Source organism: Nematolebias whitei, chromosome 8, assembly GCF_014905685.2.
Source record: "Nematolebias whitei isolate Nwh7 chromosome 8, NemWhi1, whole genome shotgun sequence".
In the NCBI taxonomy this organism is placed as follows: Eukaryota; Metazoa; Chordata; class Actinopteri; order Cyprinodontiformes; family Rivulidae; genus Nematolebias; species Nematolebias whitei.
The window spans coordinates 2,796,545-2,810,621 of NC_056505.1; the positions used below are offsets into that span (position 1 = coordinate 2,796,545).

The following is a 14,077-nucleotide window of genomic DNA, read 5'->3' on the forward strand; positions in this document are numbered from 1 at the left end:
AGATACTTCCTGGATGACTGTTTAATCTCGGACTGATTTTGGGATGTGGATACTTCCTGGATGACTGTTTAGTCTGACTGATTTTGGGATGCGGATACTTCCTGGATGACTGTTTAGTCTCGGACTGATGTTGGGATGGGGATACTTCCTGGATGACTGTTTAATCTCGGACTGATTTTGGGATGTAGATACTTCCTGGATGACTGTTTAATCTCGGACTTATTTTGGGATGTGGATACTTCCTGGATGACTGTTTAATCTCGGACTGATTTTGGGATGTGGATACTTCCTGGATGACTGTTTAGTCTTGGACTGATTTTGGGATGTGGATACTTCCTGGATGACTGTTTAGTGTTAGACTGACTGGATATTGTCTGGAGGTGTTTTTTTAAGACTCACTCTGTTTCCGTTTGTGTCTCCGCAGTAAAACTGCTCAGCTTTGGTCTTCCCCTGAACCACGGGGTCCACGGCCTCCAGGTGGGACGGGTTTGCCACCAGAGACAGCGTGATGTTCCTGTCCGTCACACGGTTGATACGACGATGGTACATCCCCAGGTGGTACTTTACGTCTCCAGAGCCCTGTGGAGAACCACAGCAGGTCAGAACGTTCTAGCGTCTTCACTGAGCCCGTTTTCAGACAAACTGCTGGTAAGCAGCAGAAGATACAACCAGCTGAGGATGGAGAACATCTGGATGTTGAACTTAGTTGGGCTTCATCAGGAACACAAACACTAAATAAAAGTTTTAGTTTAAACCGAACCCACTGAACATGATGAAACCAGACAAAAGAGATTAAAGAATTAGTCGACATTTTGCTGCGGCTGCAGGCAGAATCCAGATGTTTTACCTCATCTGCAGCTTCCAGCTTGGAGTCGAACTGACAGAAGATCTGCTCCAGTTCTTTACGGATCACATTGGCCAACACGTTCAGTCGACCCCTGACACACAAAAACACCAAGTTCTGCTGAAGGTTCTGACCAAATGAAAACGGTTATGGACTTAAAGTAAAATACAAAAACAAAGTTCAAACACAACAGAACAACAACGTTACCGATTTAAAATAAAACTATCCAACGATAATATTTATAAATGACAGTTAAACCAATAATAATAATAGTTTTATATTGATGTGCTCGTTGTGCTTCAGACCCACCCCTGTGTGTGCTCAGGTGTGTGTTACCTGTGAGGCATGCCCATGATGAGGTACTCCAGGCCGCTCTCGGAGGACTTATCGATGATGGTCTTCAGAGCTGGGATCAGAGACTCACACCCCTCCAGTCCAAACCGTTTCTCTGCGGACCACTTCTTCTGCAGGAACTCCTCGAACCTGAACGCACCAGCAGATTCATGACGCGTCTCCTGCTCGTGCGCACTGTTCACAGGACCAGGTGGGGTTTACCTGGTGGAGCGGACCATGCGAGCCAGCAGCGTTCTCTTCTCTTCCTGAGTGAACTGCATGACTCCGGGGGTCTCAAACTTCTGCCGGATCCACTGACACTGCTCCAGGTCGTTGATGAACATGAACTCCACGCCGATGTGCTGACAGTACGCCATCTGACACACACACATCTGTAGCTAAAGCTCCAAACAGCTGACGGACTACGAACCACAACGTTTGTCAGATGAAACCGTAAAATGAATCTGAGCCGAGGAACGAAGACAAACGGCCGTTGGTTTGAGGTGATCTCCACAGAAGATCTGTGGGACACTGGTTCTGCTCTCAGATCATTTGAATCATTTCTCTAAGCTGAGATCTGGGTGTACCTCTAGGCGGCGGATGATCTCTTTCAGCGGCAGCGCCGTCTCTGATCCTCCGATGAAGGTTGTGGTGGGCAGCCGGAACACCTTGTCCAGGTCAGACTCATCCAGGCCGTAGAAACCTACACGTCCCATGATGCAATGCAGCAGAGGAGCAGAGGGGAAACCAAAGAACGGGGAGGGAGGTGAGGAAAGGTTGCAGGAAACCAAAAAGAAAGGATGAATGAAAACATGAATCATGTGAGGGATGAACAACAGACAGAGACAAAGAGGACGGAGACAAACCAGAGGAGGGACATGGTTCTGGACTGCTGCCCATCACACGTCAACACTGATCCTGGTTCAGGACCAACAAAGATTTCAGGCCTCAGAACAGATTTAATCCAGGAACAAATCTTTTAACGGGAACAGTTTGTTACATTTATAAAAACTAAGAAACTTAAGACGACCTTTGCTTTTAAAACTAATTATTATTTGATTTAATGAGTTAATGTTAAAATATGACGACGTGTTGATACAGGAGCTACCAGAGAAACATGAGGCCGTCAAACCTGGAGGGACGAGTGTCTCTGTCCAGATTTTATACATAAACAGCCTTTGTCTTCAGGGTCTCCACAGAGAGTCCTCCTCTGGACATGTCCAAACCACTGTCTCTCCTCTGGACATGTCCAAACCACTGTCTCTCCTCTGGACATGTCCAAACCACTGTCTCTCCTCTGGACATGTCCAAACCACTGTCCCTCCTCTGGACGTGTCCAAACCACTGTCCCTTCTCTGGACGTGTCCAAACCACTGTCCCTCCTCTGGACATGTCCCAACCATCTCAGTGTGTCCTCGCTAACTTTATCTCCCAGTTGTCCAACCTGTGCTGTACCTCTGATCATCTCATTCCTGATCTTCTCCATCCTTGTCTCTCCTAAGAAGAACCTCAACATCTTCATTTCTGCCACTTCCAGTTCTGTCTCCTGTCTTTTTGTCCATGTCTCTGTCTCCTGTCTTTTTGTCCATGTCTCTGTCTCCAGACCATACAACAGAGCTGGTCTCACCACTGTCTTGTAAACTTTTCCTTTGATCTTTGCTGACACCCTTTTGTCTCAAATCACTCCTGAAACTTTTCTCCATCACTCCATCCTGCCTGGACTCTCTTCTTCACCTCTTCACCACACTCCCCATGTTCCTGGACAGTGGACCCCAAGTCCTTGAAGTCCTGCACCTTTGTGACCTCTGCTCCTTGTAGCCTCACTGTTCCACCTCCTCCCTCTCATTCACACACATGGACTCTGTCTTACTACGACTGACTTTCATTCCTCTTCTTTCAAGTGCATACCTCCACCTCTCCAAGTTCTCTTCCACCTGTTCCCACCACAGATCACAATGTCATCTGCAAACATCATCTTCAACTTCATCTTCCACCATTTCGTCGTCTTCTCTGATTTGACTCTTCTTCTCTTCTTCACAACAACAGTCATTCTACACACAACCATCCGATGCTGTCTGGCCACGCTCTCCCCTGCCACAACCTTACAGTCTCCAATCTCCCTCAGGTTTCCTCTTCTACACTGAATGTAGTCGACCTGCGTACTCCTTCCTCCACTCTTATAGGTCACTCTATGCTCCTCCCTCTTTTGGAAATAAGTGTTGACTACAGCCATTTCCATTCTCGGTGAAATCCACCACCACCTGTCCTTCCTGATTTCTTTCCTTGACACCAAACCTACCCATCACTTCCTCATCCTCTGTTTCCTTCACCAACATGTCCATTCAGGTCTGCTCCCATCACCACCCTCTCCTCCCTGGGAATACTCTCTATCACTTCATCCAGATCTTTACAAAATGTATCTTTCTCCTCCACATCACATCCAACCTGTGGAGCATAACCACTGACAACATTTAGCATCAGACCTTCTACTTCTACCTTCAGACACATCACCCTATCTGACACTCTCTTCACCTCTACTACATTCTTTACCAACTCCTCCTTCAGGACCACCCCTACTCCATGTCTCTTTCTATCCACACCATGGTAAAACAGTTTGAACCCTGCTCCAATGCTGCGAGCCTTGCTGCCCTTCCACTTGGTCTCTTGGACACATAAAACATCTGCTGGATTTTTCGGCCTATAAGTTGCAGTTTTTGGCTGAGAAATGACTGTTTCATTCATTCTGACTGAAAATATTGAACACTAACATTTTCAGCAGCTAGATGGCACTTGAGTAGTAGGGCATGCCATTGTATCATGTAATAAGTAAAAGTGACTATTAATGACACAATAGGTTTGCCATAGCAGCCACCATCATCTGCCTGCAGCAGCCGTGAAATCAGCTGCATCTCGCTGCGCCGCCCTGGAGAAATGCAGCTGATTTGACCGTCAAAGTGCATTTATTAAGTAAAAGTTCACCTGAGACACACCTTTATAATGGTGAGCAAGCAAATAATTGTTTTTATGTGTTAATCTTGTTAAATTCCTGTTAAGGTCCTCCCGTGCACGCCCCCGCGGCCGCCTAGTGGCAGTCAATTGATTTTTGGCACAACACCGGTCCACATTTCCAGGTCCGACCCACATTTATGAGTCGTCAGCGGTGACACATAATAGATGCGACTTATACGGCGAAGCAACGTATTTATGGATTTTTCCACTTTATTAGACATTTGGACTGATGAGACTTATAGGGCGGCGCGACGTGTACAGCGTAAAGTACGGTACCTTCCTTCTCAGCATCATGTCAGCCAGCTCTCTACCTTCGCCTGTCATTGTCCCCACATTTAGAGTTGCAACCCTCGGTCCTACATTCTTCACTTTCCTCTCCGTCTCCTGACATGTTTCCCTCCTCGTTCCACTAACAGTAGCACAATTTCTGCTGACATCGTTTGCCAACAGCACCGGTGGCGGTCGTTGTTAACCCGGGCCTCGACCGATCTGATGTTGCTTATTGTATATATTACATACTTTTTACTTATTTGTATTTTATATAAAAAAAACAGTGTGAAAATCAATTTATTATCTGAGCAAATCAAGCCTAAATAAACAATTGTGCTTTCAGCCTAACCAGCCCTTAGCTGGTTTAATTTTATATTTTATTAACATTATTATTTTTAGTTCTAAAGGGTGGATGTCTCTGATGTTAAATCACCAGATTTTGTTTATAAATCAAACATGTTCCCACTAAGACTGAGGTCTGAAATCAGTTCCATTAAAACATGAATACAGGTGCTGGTCATAAAATCAGAATATCATGAAATAGTTGATTTATTTCAGTAATTCCATTCAAAAAGTGAAACTTGTACATTATATTCATTCATCACACACAGACTGATATATTTCAAATGTTTATTTCTTTTAATGTTGATGATTATAACTGACAACTAATGAAAACCACAAATTCAGTATCTCAGAAAATTAGAATATTGTGAAAAGGTTCAATACTGAAGACACCTGGTGTCACACTCTGATCAGATAATTAACTGAAAACACCTGCAAAGGCCTTTAAATGGTCTCAGTCTGGTTCTGTAGCTACACAATCATGAGGAAGACTGCTGACTTGACACTTGTCCAAAAGACCACTGACACCTGTACAAGGAGGGATAGACACAAAAGGTCATTGCTAAAGAGGCTGGCTGTTCATAGAGCTCTGTGTCCAAGCACATTAACGGAGAGACAAAGGGAAGGAAATGATGTGGTAGGAAAAAGTGTACAAGCAGAAGGGATAACTGCACCTGGAGAGGATGGTGAAACAAAACCCATTCCAAAATGTGGGGGAGATCCACAAAGAGTGGACTGCAGCTGGAGTCAGTGCTTCAAGAACCACCACGCTCAGACGTATGCAGGACATGGGGTTCAGCTGTCACATTCCTTGTGTCAAGCCACTCTTGACCAAGAGACCACATCAGAAGTGTCTCGCCTGGGACTGATGCTGAGTGGTCCAAACTTATGTTCTCTGATTAAAGTACATTTTGCATTTCCTTTGAAAATCCAGGTCCCAGAGTCTGGAGGAAGAGGAGAGGCACAGAATCCACGTTCCTTGAGGTCCAGTGTCAAGTGTCCACAGTCAGTGATGATTTGGTGCCATGTCATCTGCTGGTGTTGGTCCACTGGGTTTTCTGAGGTCAAAGGTCAACACAGCATCTACCAGGAAGTTTTAGAGACTTCCTGCTTCCTGCTGCTGACCAACTTTATGGAGATGCAGATTTCATTTTCCAACAGGACTTGGCACCTGCACACAGTGCCAAAGATACCAGCACCTGGTTTAAGGACCATGGTGTCCCAGTTCTTAACTGGCCAACAAACTGGCCTGACCTTAACCCCATAGAAGATCTATGGAGTATTGTGAAGAGGAAGATGTGATGCACCAGAGCCAACAATTCAGAAGAGCTGAAGGTCACGATCAGAACAACCTGGACTCTCAGAACCTGAGCAGAGACACAGACTGATCCACTCCGTGCCACGATTGATGCAGTAATCCTGGTAAAAGAGCAACAACCAAGTACTGATGCTGAACATGATCAGACTTTTCAGTTGGACATTTCTAAAAATCCTGTTTTTATTGGTCTTAAGTGAACTTAACTAAAAACAGGAACTGGTCCCTACCAGGAATCTGTTGGACTCCTGGCAGGGACCAGTTCCTGTTTTTAGTTTTCTACATTCGCCTTAGAATCTAGATGTTTTTTTATTACTTTTCTTTTTTTAGCTATCCTATTTGTTAAAAAAAAAAAAAAATCTGTCTGCCTTTTTATAACTGTCCATTGTTGTCAACACTCTTTATTAAACCAGGTCTCTCTTGTCAATGAGTCCTGGAGGCTCAATGGGACCAACCTGTAGAAATAAAGGTTGAATGAAAAATAATATTTTAATTTTCTGAGATACTGAATTTGGGGTTTTCATTAAGTTGTCAGTTATAATAAAATAAACATTTGAAATACATCAGTGTGTGTGTAATGAATGAATATAATTTACAAGTTTCACTTTTTGAATGGAATTATTGAAATAAATCAACTTTTTCACGACGTTCTAATTTTATGACAAGCGCCTGTATTTTACTTTCCAATTCTCAAACACTCGGGCAGAGAGTTTTAGAAACAACTCAGTGAGTTACAATAAATGTTTTAATAAAAACCCAACAGTAACTTTGTTAGTTCAGACGTTAATTCAGATTATTCACATCATTTTTAAAAACGCACGAGACCAGAGCTGAAAAACAAGTTTAACCTCAGAAAAACACAAACGATTCAGTTTGACCCGTTTGTTTTACTTCTTTAAAAAATAAACTGTAAATGAAAATAGCAGAAATGAGACATTAACCTGATCTCAGTGCTGCGGATGATTCACCCTGTTCTTGTTTCAGCTCATGACACACAGCGGGTAGGTTGTAATTAAACTTATACATTTTATTTTAGGAGTGGTTTTTCCTCCTAGTTAAACATAAATCCGTACATCGTCTCTGAACGTTAACAAACGGAGTGAATTAAAACACCGTGTTGTTTCTGTGGATGTTCGTCAGCTCTGGACTCGGATATATCACACAGTGAGCAGCGATGGGTTCGTGACAGCAGCGTGCTCAGAGGATGTGGGTCGGGGCGTTATGATGGGGGGGTTAGAGTGATGCAGGAGGTCCAGAGGGAGGGTGTCTGTGTGGGTTTGTCTCGTAAATAAAGCCCGCTTGGTTTGTAACGCAGCACAACTGTAACCGTGTCCTGCAGTCGCTCAGCCTGTCAGGCAGACGGACAGCGGGCTCGGCCAATCGGAGCGCGGACGCAACAGCAAACTCAGCCAATCAGGAAGCTGCACGGAGCCGACCACAGCTCAGACCCTCAGAGGAGAACAGGAGACAAACCGACATTACCCATCTGACTGCAGACGACCCGAAACTGAGAGCGACAGTCTGACTCTGAAACAGACAACAACGACGTTCATTTGACAGCTGCTTCAACACGACCGGGACCAGAACCAGAGGGAGAACCTGGATCAGAGCCCGGGAACTGATCGTCAGAGTGAAGCTGTGTAAACTCAGGTTTGTCAGCAGCAGCAACAAAACGAGCTTCTGAGCAAAAACAAAAGGCCTCCAACAACAACGGCAACACTGAGGACATAAAACCACGTTACCCACAATGCAACATGTTCCTTCATGTCAGTGCTTTTGTTATAGTTTTATTTTTGTCGTTTTGTCGTCTTCAGTCACCAGTTCGTGGCCTTATGTCGCCTCCTGAAGGTTGCTGGCAGATTATTGTCGTTTGGTCGTCTCTTAACGTGTCGTCTCAAGTGTCCACTTCCTGTCTTCAGGTGGTGTCTCACCAGGCTAGACCGGTGGAAACCAGGAGACAAGATCACCAGAAAATCTGCACATTTTCAGTTGCTGTCTAACGTAAGTCTGAGTGTGGCCAGTTAAAAAATAAAATCCTGCTCATTTTTGCAAACACAGCTTGTTAAGATTTATTTCTAGCCGTGCACATTATTAATGTGTCCACCTCCACCCTCATCGGTCCCACTACAACAGGTGCCCCCTCGTTTATGAACTAATTTACTCAAGTGCACTTTTAAATGAACATAAGACAGATTTTATTTGGGAGCACGGTGGGATAGTGGTTAGCACTGTTGCTGCACAGCAAGAAGGCCCTGGGTTCAATCCCCAGTTGGACCTGGGGTCTGTCTGGGTACAGCTTGCATGTTCTCCCACACTTCAAGGCAAACACTCTTTCGCCTTCGATGAAGACGGTTGCTCTCTCCCTCCCTCCTGCTCTTTTTTGCTCTCTTGTCCCGTCACCCTCAGCGCTCTCTTTACACATTTTCCAAATAGAACATTATTATGGATCTGGTCAGCTGGTCCCTTTTTTTCCACCAGACGACAGGGTGCTGGAGAGCCCTCATGCCCTGAACGGACCCACACAGCTGGGTATGTCATGGATTCCTGGGGGGAGTGGCAGATGATGTGCCTGTCTGTGCTGACCATGTAGGACGTAGAAGATGTGCACATTATTGGATTTATGAAAACAGGGTTTCTGCTTTTTGGCGGACTACCTAGGATATGGACAACTTAGGAAGACGTCGGCAGCAGTTTTGGCCGTGGTAAAGCTGCCAGCCTTACGTGACGGACTAATCCGTGTCTCGAGCTCAACCGCAAGCTGGACGAGAGTTCTGAAAATCGTAGGCCACTTGCGGCTCCTGGAACTCGCCGGCATGAAGGATTCAACCTTGGAGAAAGATAATCGAGCACGGACCAGGCGGAATGTCCACAAATTCTGTCTGTTTGGATTCACCATTGAGTGTACCAGCAGAAGATGAAGGCAGACAGAAAACAGAGTCTGCTGCTCAAACAGTTGTTCATCTGAATTTGGCCTCCCCGCCGGCCTTGGACGGGCCAACTTATCTCAAGTTGGAGGTAAACTAGAAGCTCTGCCTGGCCGTGTTCTCTCAGGTGTTTCAGCTGTGGCAGAAACTGAAATGAGAAGAGTTGGAGACAACAACTCTGAGGAGATCCGGTTTGTAAAGGTTCTGCGCATGTTCAGTGAAAGGACAACGAGCCTCAAACTCACGGGAGGAAACTGAGACCCCCCCGACGTTCCAAGACATTTTGGGGACGTCTACAGAAGCGCTCGTTGACAACCATCAGGGACAAACTGGCTCCAGAAGATTAACAATCAGCAGGTTTGGGTTTAGATCCACGTGAGCTTGATTTGCAACAATTGCAGAAAATCAACGTTTGGAACTTGGTTCATCGTGTTCCTTGTTCATGTAAACTTTTTAATCTGAGCTCTACTTTGCAGAAAACGAAAGTAAAGTGACGTGTCGTCATCGCCTGTTTCTCTACAGTGATGAAGTTAGCTCTCTGCATTTAACTCAGATGGTGTAGAGGCAGGGCAGCCGGCTTGGGACCCGAGAGCCCCAGGTTCGATCCCCAGTCACTGCACATCACGTGGCGTCTCTGGGCAGCACGTCTAATCCCCAAAATGTCCCCCGGGCGCTTTCAATAGCTGCCCACTGCACCACCTGGTGGTGGATGGGTTAAATGCAGAGACTAATTTCGCCATTGTATGGAAACATACAGTGCTGACATTGTGATGACATTATTATTATTATTATTATATCCGACGTACAGCCAGGCGGAGCAGCCATGTAAGCACCGGGGGAGCAGGCGTCTTGCTCAGACACCACAACATGTGGGCATGGAGGGGAGTCGAACCTGCGGCTTTCTGGTCCCGAGTTGGCTGCCCTACCTCTACACCAAAACGTTCGGTCTGAGAGTCTCTGCTCAAAATAAAAATATCCGATTACGTCCAGTTCACAGTTCAAACCCGTTTGAGTCGTCGGCTCAGACTCAGGTGGAGTTTGTATTAGCGCAGAGCAGGAAGCCACAAGCAGCTGAAGGTCTCCACGTACACTGAAGGGAAAGCTCAGAACATTTCACGAAGCAGGACGGAGGAGGCACGAGCTGAGAGCAGGTTTGACGTTTCATCCAGATGACGCATGTTTTTCTACAGGAGGACGGAACGCGACAAGAACGTCTCCACAGCTTTAGTTCTGAAGTTTAATGAGATTAAAGTGAGACGTGTCCTGAAGCAAACCTTTTAAAGTTTGCTGTGAAGATGATCAGAAATTAGGTCCAAGAAGCTCGTCCAACAGATAACAGCTCAAGTCTTGATTTCAGTCAGCTTATAATTTATTCTAGCTGTAATTAAAACCAACGCTTCACAATAAGATGACATTAATAAAAGGTTTGATTTGAAAACTCTCTCGAGTCTTTTCCTCTTTCCTAAAAACACGACCTTCAGAAGCTGTTCATCGGCTGCAGTTCTTATTTTAAGGCCTAAATCTTTTCACGCGTTCTGATTTGTCTTGTGTAGTAACTCATGCAGCACCAAGCAGAAGAGATCCGGTTCTGTTAGTCCAAATGAGCCCGCGGCAGCAGAGCCCAAGTTACTGAGAGATCAGCCGGAGCATTAACCGTGGAGTCTGCGGGGCGACGAGGGCGTGAGATGGAAGCTTCAGATAAAGAACAATTACTCATGACATGTTAGAGAAACATTAAACACTATGTCGGTATAATGAAAACTATTTGTTTAATAAACTGGTTACAATTCTTTAATAGCTTTAGATGTAGGTACAAATGAAAATAATTTGTCAATAGAGGGGGAAATATTATATATATATAAAATATTATAGTTTATTCTCACACACCTAACTGTGTCTTTGTCAGTTCTTCGTATTTGTGAAGAGATTTAATATCTCGCTTTAAAATAATAAATTTGCTTCTTAATACATTATTAGTGAGCATGTTTGTTTTAAAAGGGACAAAATAAAAAAAATCCAACAGACGATTTAATTTTTAATTAAAGGTTTTACCTTTAATTCTTCTTTTGATGAAGCTGACCTCTACCGCTGCAGAGGGATTTTAATTTGTCTTAAAGGTGTTTAGTATAAATAAAAACTAGTTTATGTTCGTCCAGTAGATTTTTAACAGTTTTATTAAAATCCTGTTCGCTCGTTCATGAGTTCAGTGAAAACATTGAACCACAGCAAACGCTGCTTCCTCTACAGCCCAGCTGCTTCTACAGGAGGAGCTCAGGATGGGGAGCTGCAGTGTGATGGACCGGACCAGAACCTGCTGGAGCAGGTGTGTTTGTGGACCCAGAGCTCCTGTAGAAGTCTGGAGGGCACTACAGCGGTCCACTAAAGAGGAGCTAGAGGCTTCACAGCAACAACACAGCAGCGAGATGCTTCTCATACCTCCGACCGTCAGGAGCCTCAGCCGGTTCTCGAACCCGTCTGGAGTGGGGGGCAGCAGGGGGAGACACACCCGGACAATATTAGTGACCTCTGACCCATTGAACCCGTCCTACATCAGAGCCGTCTACAGCAGCGAGCTGGCATCTCGTCATCTCCATCACCGTTTGAGACGTCGTCACAGAAAAACATCTGGGTCGAAACAGAACTCTGGTTCTGGACTGAGGTGGTGCAGATAACGAGAGGACATCCTGCTGAGGTTACACCGTCCTCCACACACAACAGGAAGCTGCTCTGCACAGGTCAGCTTCGCTACAGGCGGGACGGGACTAATTCCTGACAGTGCCGGTTCGTTCAGGAACCACAGACTCTGGACTCTTTCAAATGTCACGCGATCCAGAACAAAGAGGGAGAAGGTCTGCAGACTTCTTCAGTCTCTGCACCTGAAGAGTTGTAACTTCTCCGACAAACCTCGGCACAGCGATCAGCCAACAAAGGTCAAAGGCCAACAAGAAGCCAGAACCTGGAAAGCACCAGACTTCACCAGCCGGATCAGAAGCGAACACCGGTTCTTAAACCACCGAGCGACAGCAGGTTCTCCGAGTTCTGCCTCGTTTCATCTCATCTATGTTCAGAGCAGATCCAGCACCTTTGAACATAAACGCTCGTTTCTCCCTGAAATATTTAGAGATGTTAACGTCACAGTAAAGGAAGCCTTTAAGTGGAGATAAAACCTGCTGATAAAACGTCGGCTTTCATGGAAACAGACGTTTAGTCGAGAATAAATTAATGCAACACTTTTCACACCTTCACGGCCACAGAAGAGGAAAAACAGGTCCAACTACGTGACGCGCAAGTTCGCACCCCCAGAAACTTTTAATTTGAAATCAAGTCTGAAGGAGTTCCCCAACATTTCAGTCCCATCCAACCATAAAACCCAAGGCCAAGAGACCCAGAACTCCTGAACTGGACCTCACCGTTACAGAACATTTAACAGCATCAGACACCCCCCCCCCCCAAAAAAAAAAAAACCAAAAAAACAACAACAACAACAAACAGAAGTTTGTCTTTAAAAAGTGGAGGAAATGAGGACTAATGTGTTGTACAGCAGGACTGAAGGAGCTTCAGGAAGTTCTGGTTGTGTTCTACAAACTCCTGCGTCCTCCTAAAGTCTGGACTCTGGGGAACCAAGAAAAACATCCAGGCCCAGAAGGATTTGGCATAAAATGATAAATCTCTCGGACATCTGTGGTCACCGTTCTAACAGGTCTATTTGGAGCAGGAACCAGACTGGACGAGCCTCTCACAGTGAAGCATGGTGGTGGACGCAGCATGCTGCGGGCTACGTTTCTCCAGCTGGAATTATGCATTCAGTTTATGAACAGTTCCACAAGTTGGGCCTAAAACCTTCAGGTTTTGTGGTACTGTTTTTAAAAAGACCCCAAACACTGATCCAAATCAAAAGAACGGTTTCAACAAAAAAATTAAATTAAAATAAAATTAGCTTTTAAAACGAACAAAACCCGACATTTTACCAGGTTTTATATCCACTACAAGTTTAGTGCTGCAGGATCGTCGGCAGAAAGTCACGATGAAGAACGTGGAGGAGTTCAGCGATGGTTCTGTTTCAGCTGCTGTCGACGTAAGAATCAAAGAAGTGAATGTCAAACGGAGAATAAAGATCGGTGCAGATGTCTCGCTGGAAACCACCGGTAAACAAACGAGCTCTTCAGACTCTGCTCCTAAATGTTCTTCTTGACCTTCACTCTAATTTAAAATGTCATGAGGTCCAGGTTGGAGGCGTTCTCCAACTTCACCACCAGGTGGCACGAACTGATCCAGAAAGATTTTTCCAGAACGAACCGAAGTCGAGCTGAGGTAGATGTTTGTGTTTGATCTGTCAGGTCAGCTCTCCTTCACATCAAACATGAGACCTTTAAAGAGTTTGTTCACTCATGTTTGAGAGCCGGCACAAGAAGAAACCCCTTCGACGCAGAAGGAGCTTCTGATTCAACTCTCGGACGACAGGAGAGTTTCAGAGGCGGCTGCGCTGTGAAACAGAGCGACACAGGTAAACACAGGTGGAGGCTGTTTCTGGGGGGGGGGGGGGGGGGTCTCCTCACCCAGCTTGTCGGAGGAAGTGATAATGTCAGTGGGGACACACGAGTCCAGATCAGCGTCCATGATGCCGAGGGGGTCCAACTGGGCCACATGATGCCCTCGGATCTAAAAGGGACGACAACAGCACAGAACCCACCCAGGACAGAAGGAGGAGGAGAGAATGGTGTGAAGGTGAGGAGCGATCATGAAGAGCCGAGCAGGAGGAGCAGAACGTTAAAGAGGAACAGAAACAGATTTAAACAGCAGAGAAGAAGAAAGGAGGAAGAGGAGGAGGAAGATGGGTGGGTGACAGGAAGACAAAGGTTAACACAGGTGTTTGTGTGCTCGTTCAGGTGTGTTCTCACCGACGTCCTGGAAGCCGGTATTCACCGGAGCAACATCAAAATTCACACAGCTGATTCCCAGAGGGTCCAGAAGAGCACTGTGATGGCCTATCACCTGAACACACACCCAACACACACGTTATCACCTGAACACACACCCAAC

General features: G+C 45.6%; 1 protein-coding gene across 2 annotated transcripts in view; it reads right to left on the bottom strand.

The window, feature by feature from the left end:
* Window positions 1-14,077, bottom strand: part of ogdha (oxoglutarate dehydrogenase a) — a 31,657-nt gene that overhangs the window by 6,678 nt on the left and 10,902 nt on the right. Inside the window, exons 4-9 of one of the 2 annotated variants that reach the window (XM_037680824.1) lie at window positions 13,594-13,696; window positions 1,765-1,880; window positions 1,400-1,554; window positions 1,181-1,327; window positions 848-938; window positions 400-579 (exon numbers count right to left, since the gene is read on the bottom strand). In XM_037680824.1, coding sequence (XP_037536752.1) covers window positions 400-579; window positions 848-938; window positions 1,181-1,327; window positions 1,400-1,554; window positions 1,765-1,880; window positions 13,594-13,696 — 792 coding nt within the window. Of the gene's footprint in view, window positions 1-399; window positions 580-847; window positions 939-1,180; window positions 1,328-1,399; window positions 1,555-1,764; window positions 1,881-13,593; window positions 13,697-13,935; window positions 14,030-14,077 lie in introns of both variants that reach the window. The other variant, XM_037680825.1, reaches the window with a different exon arrangement.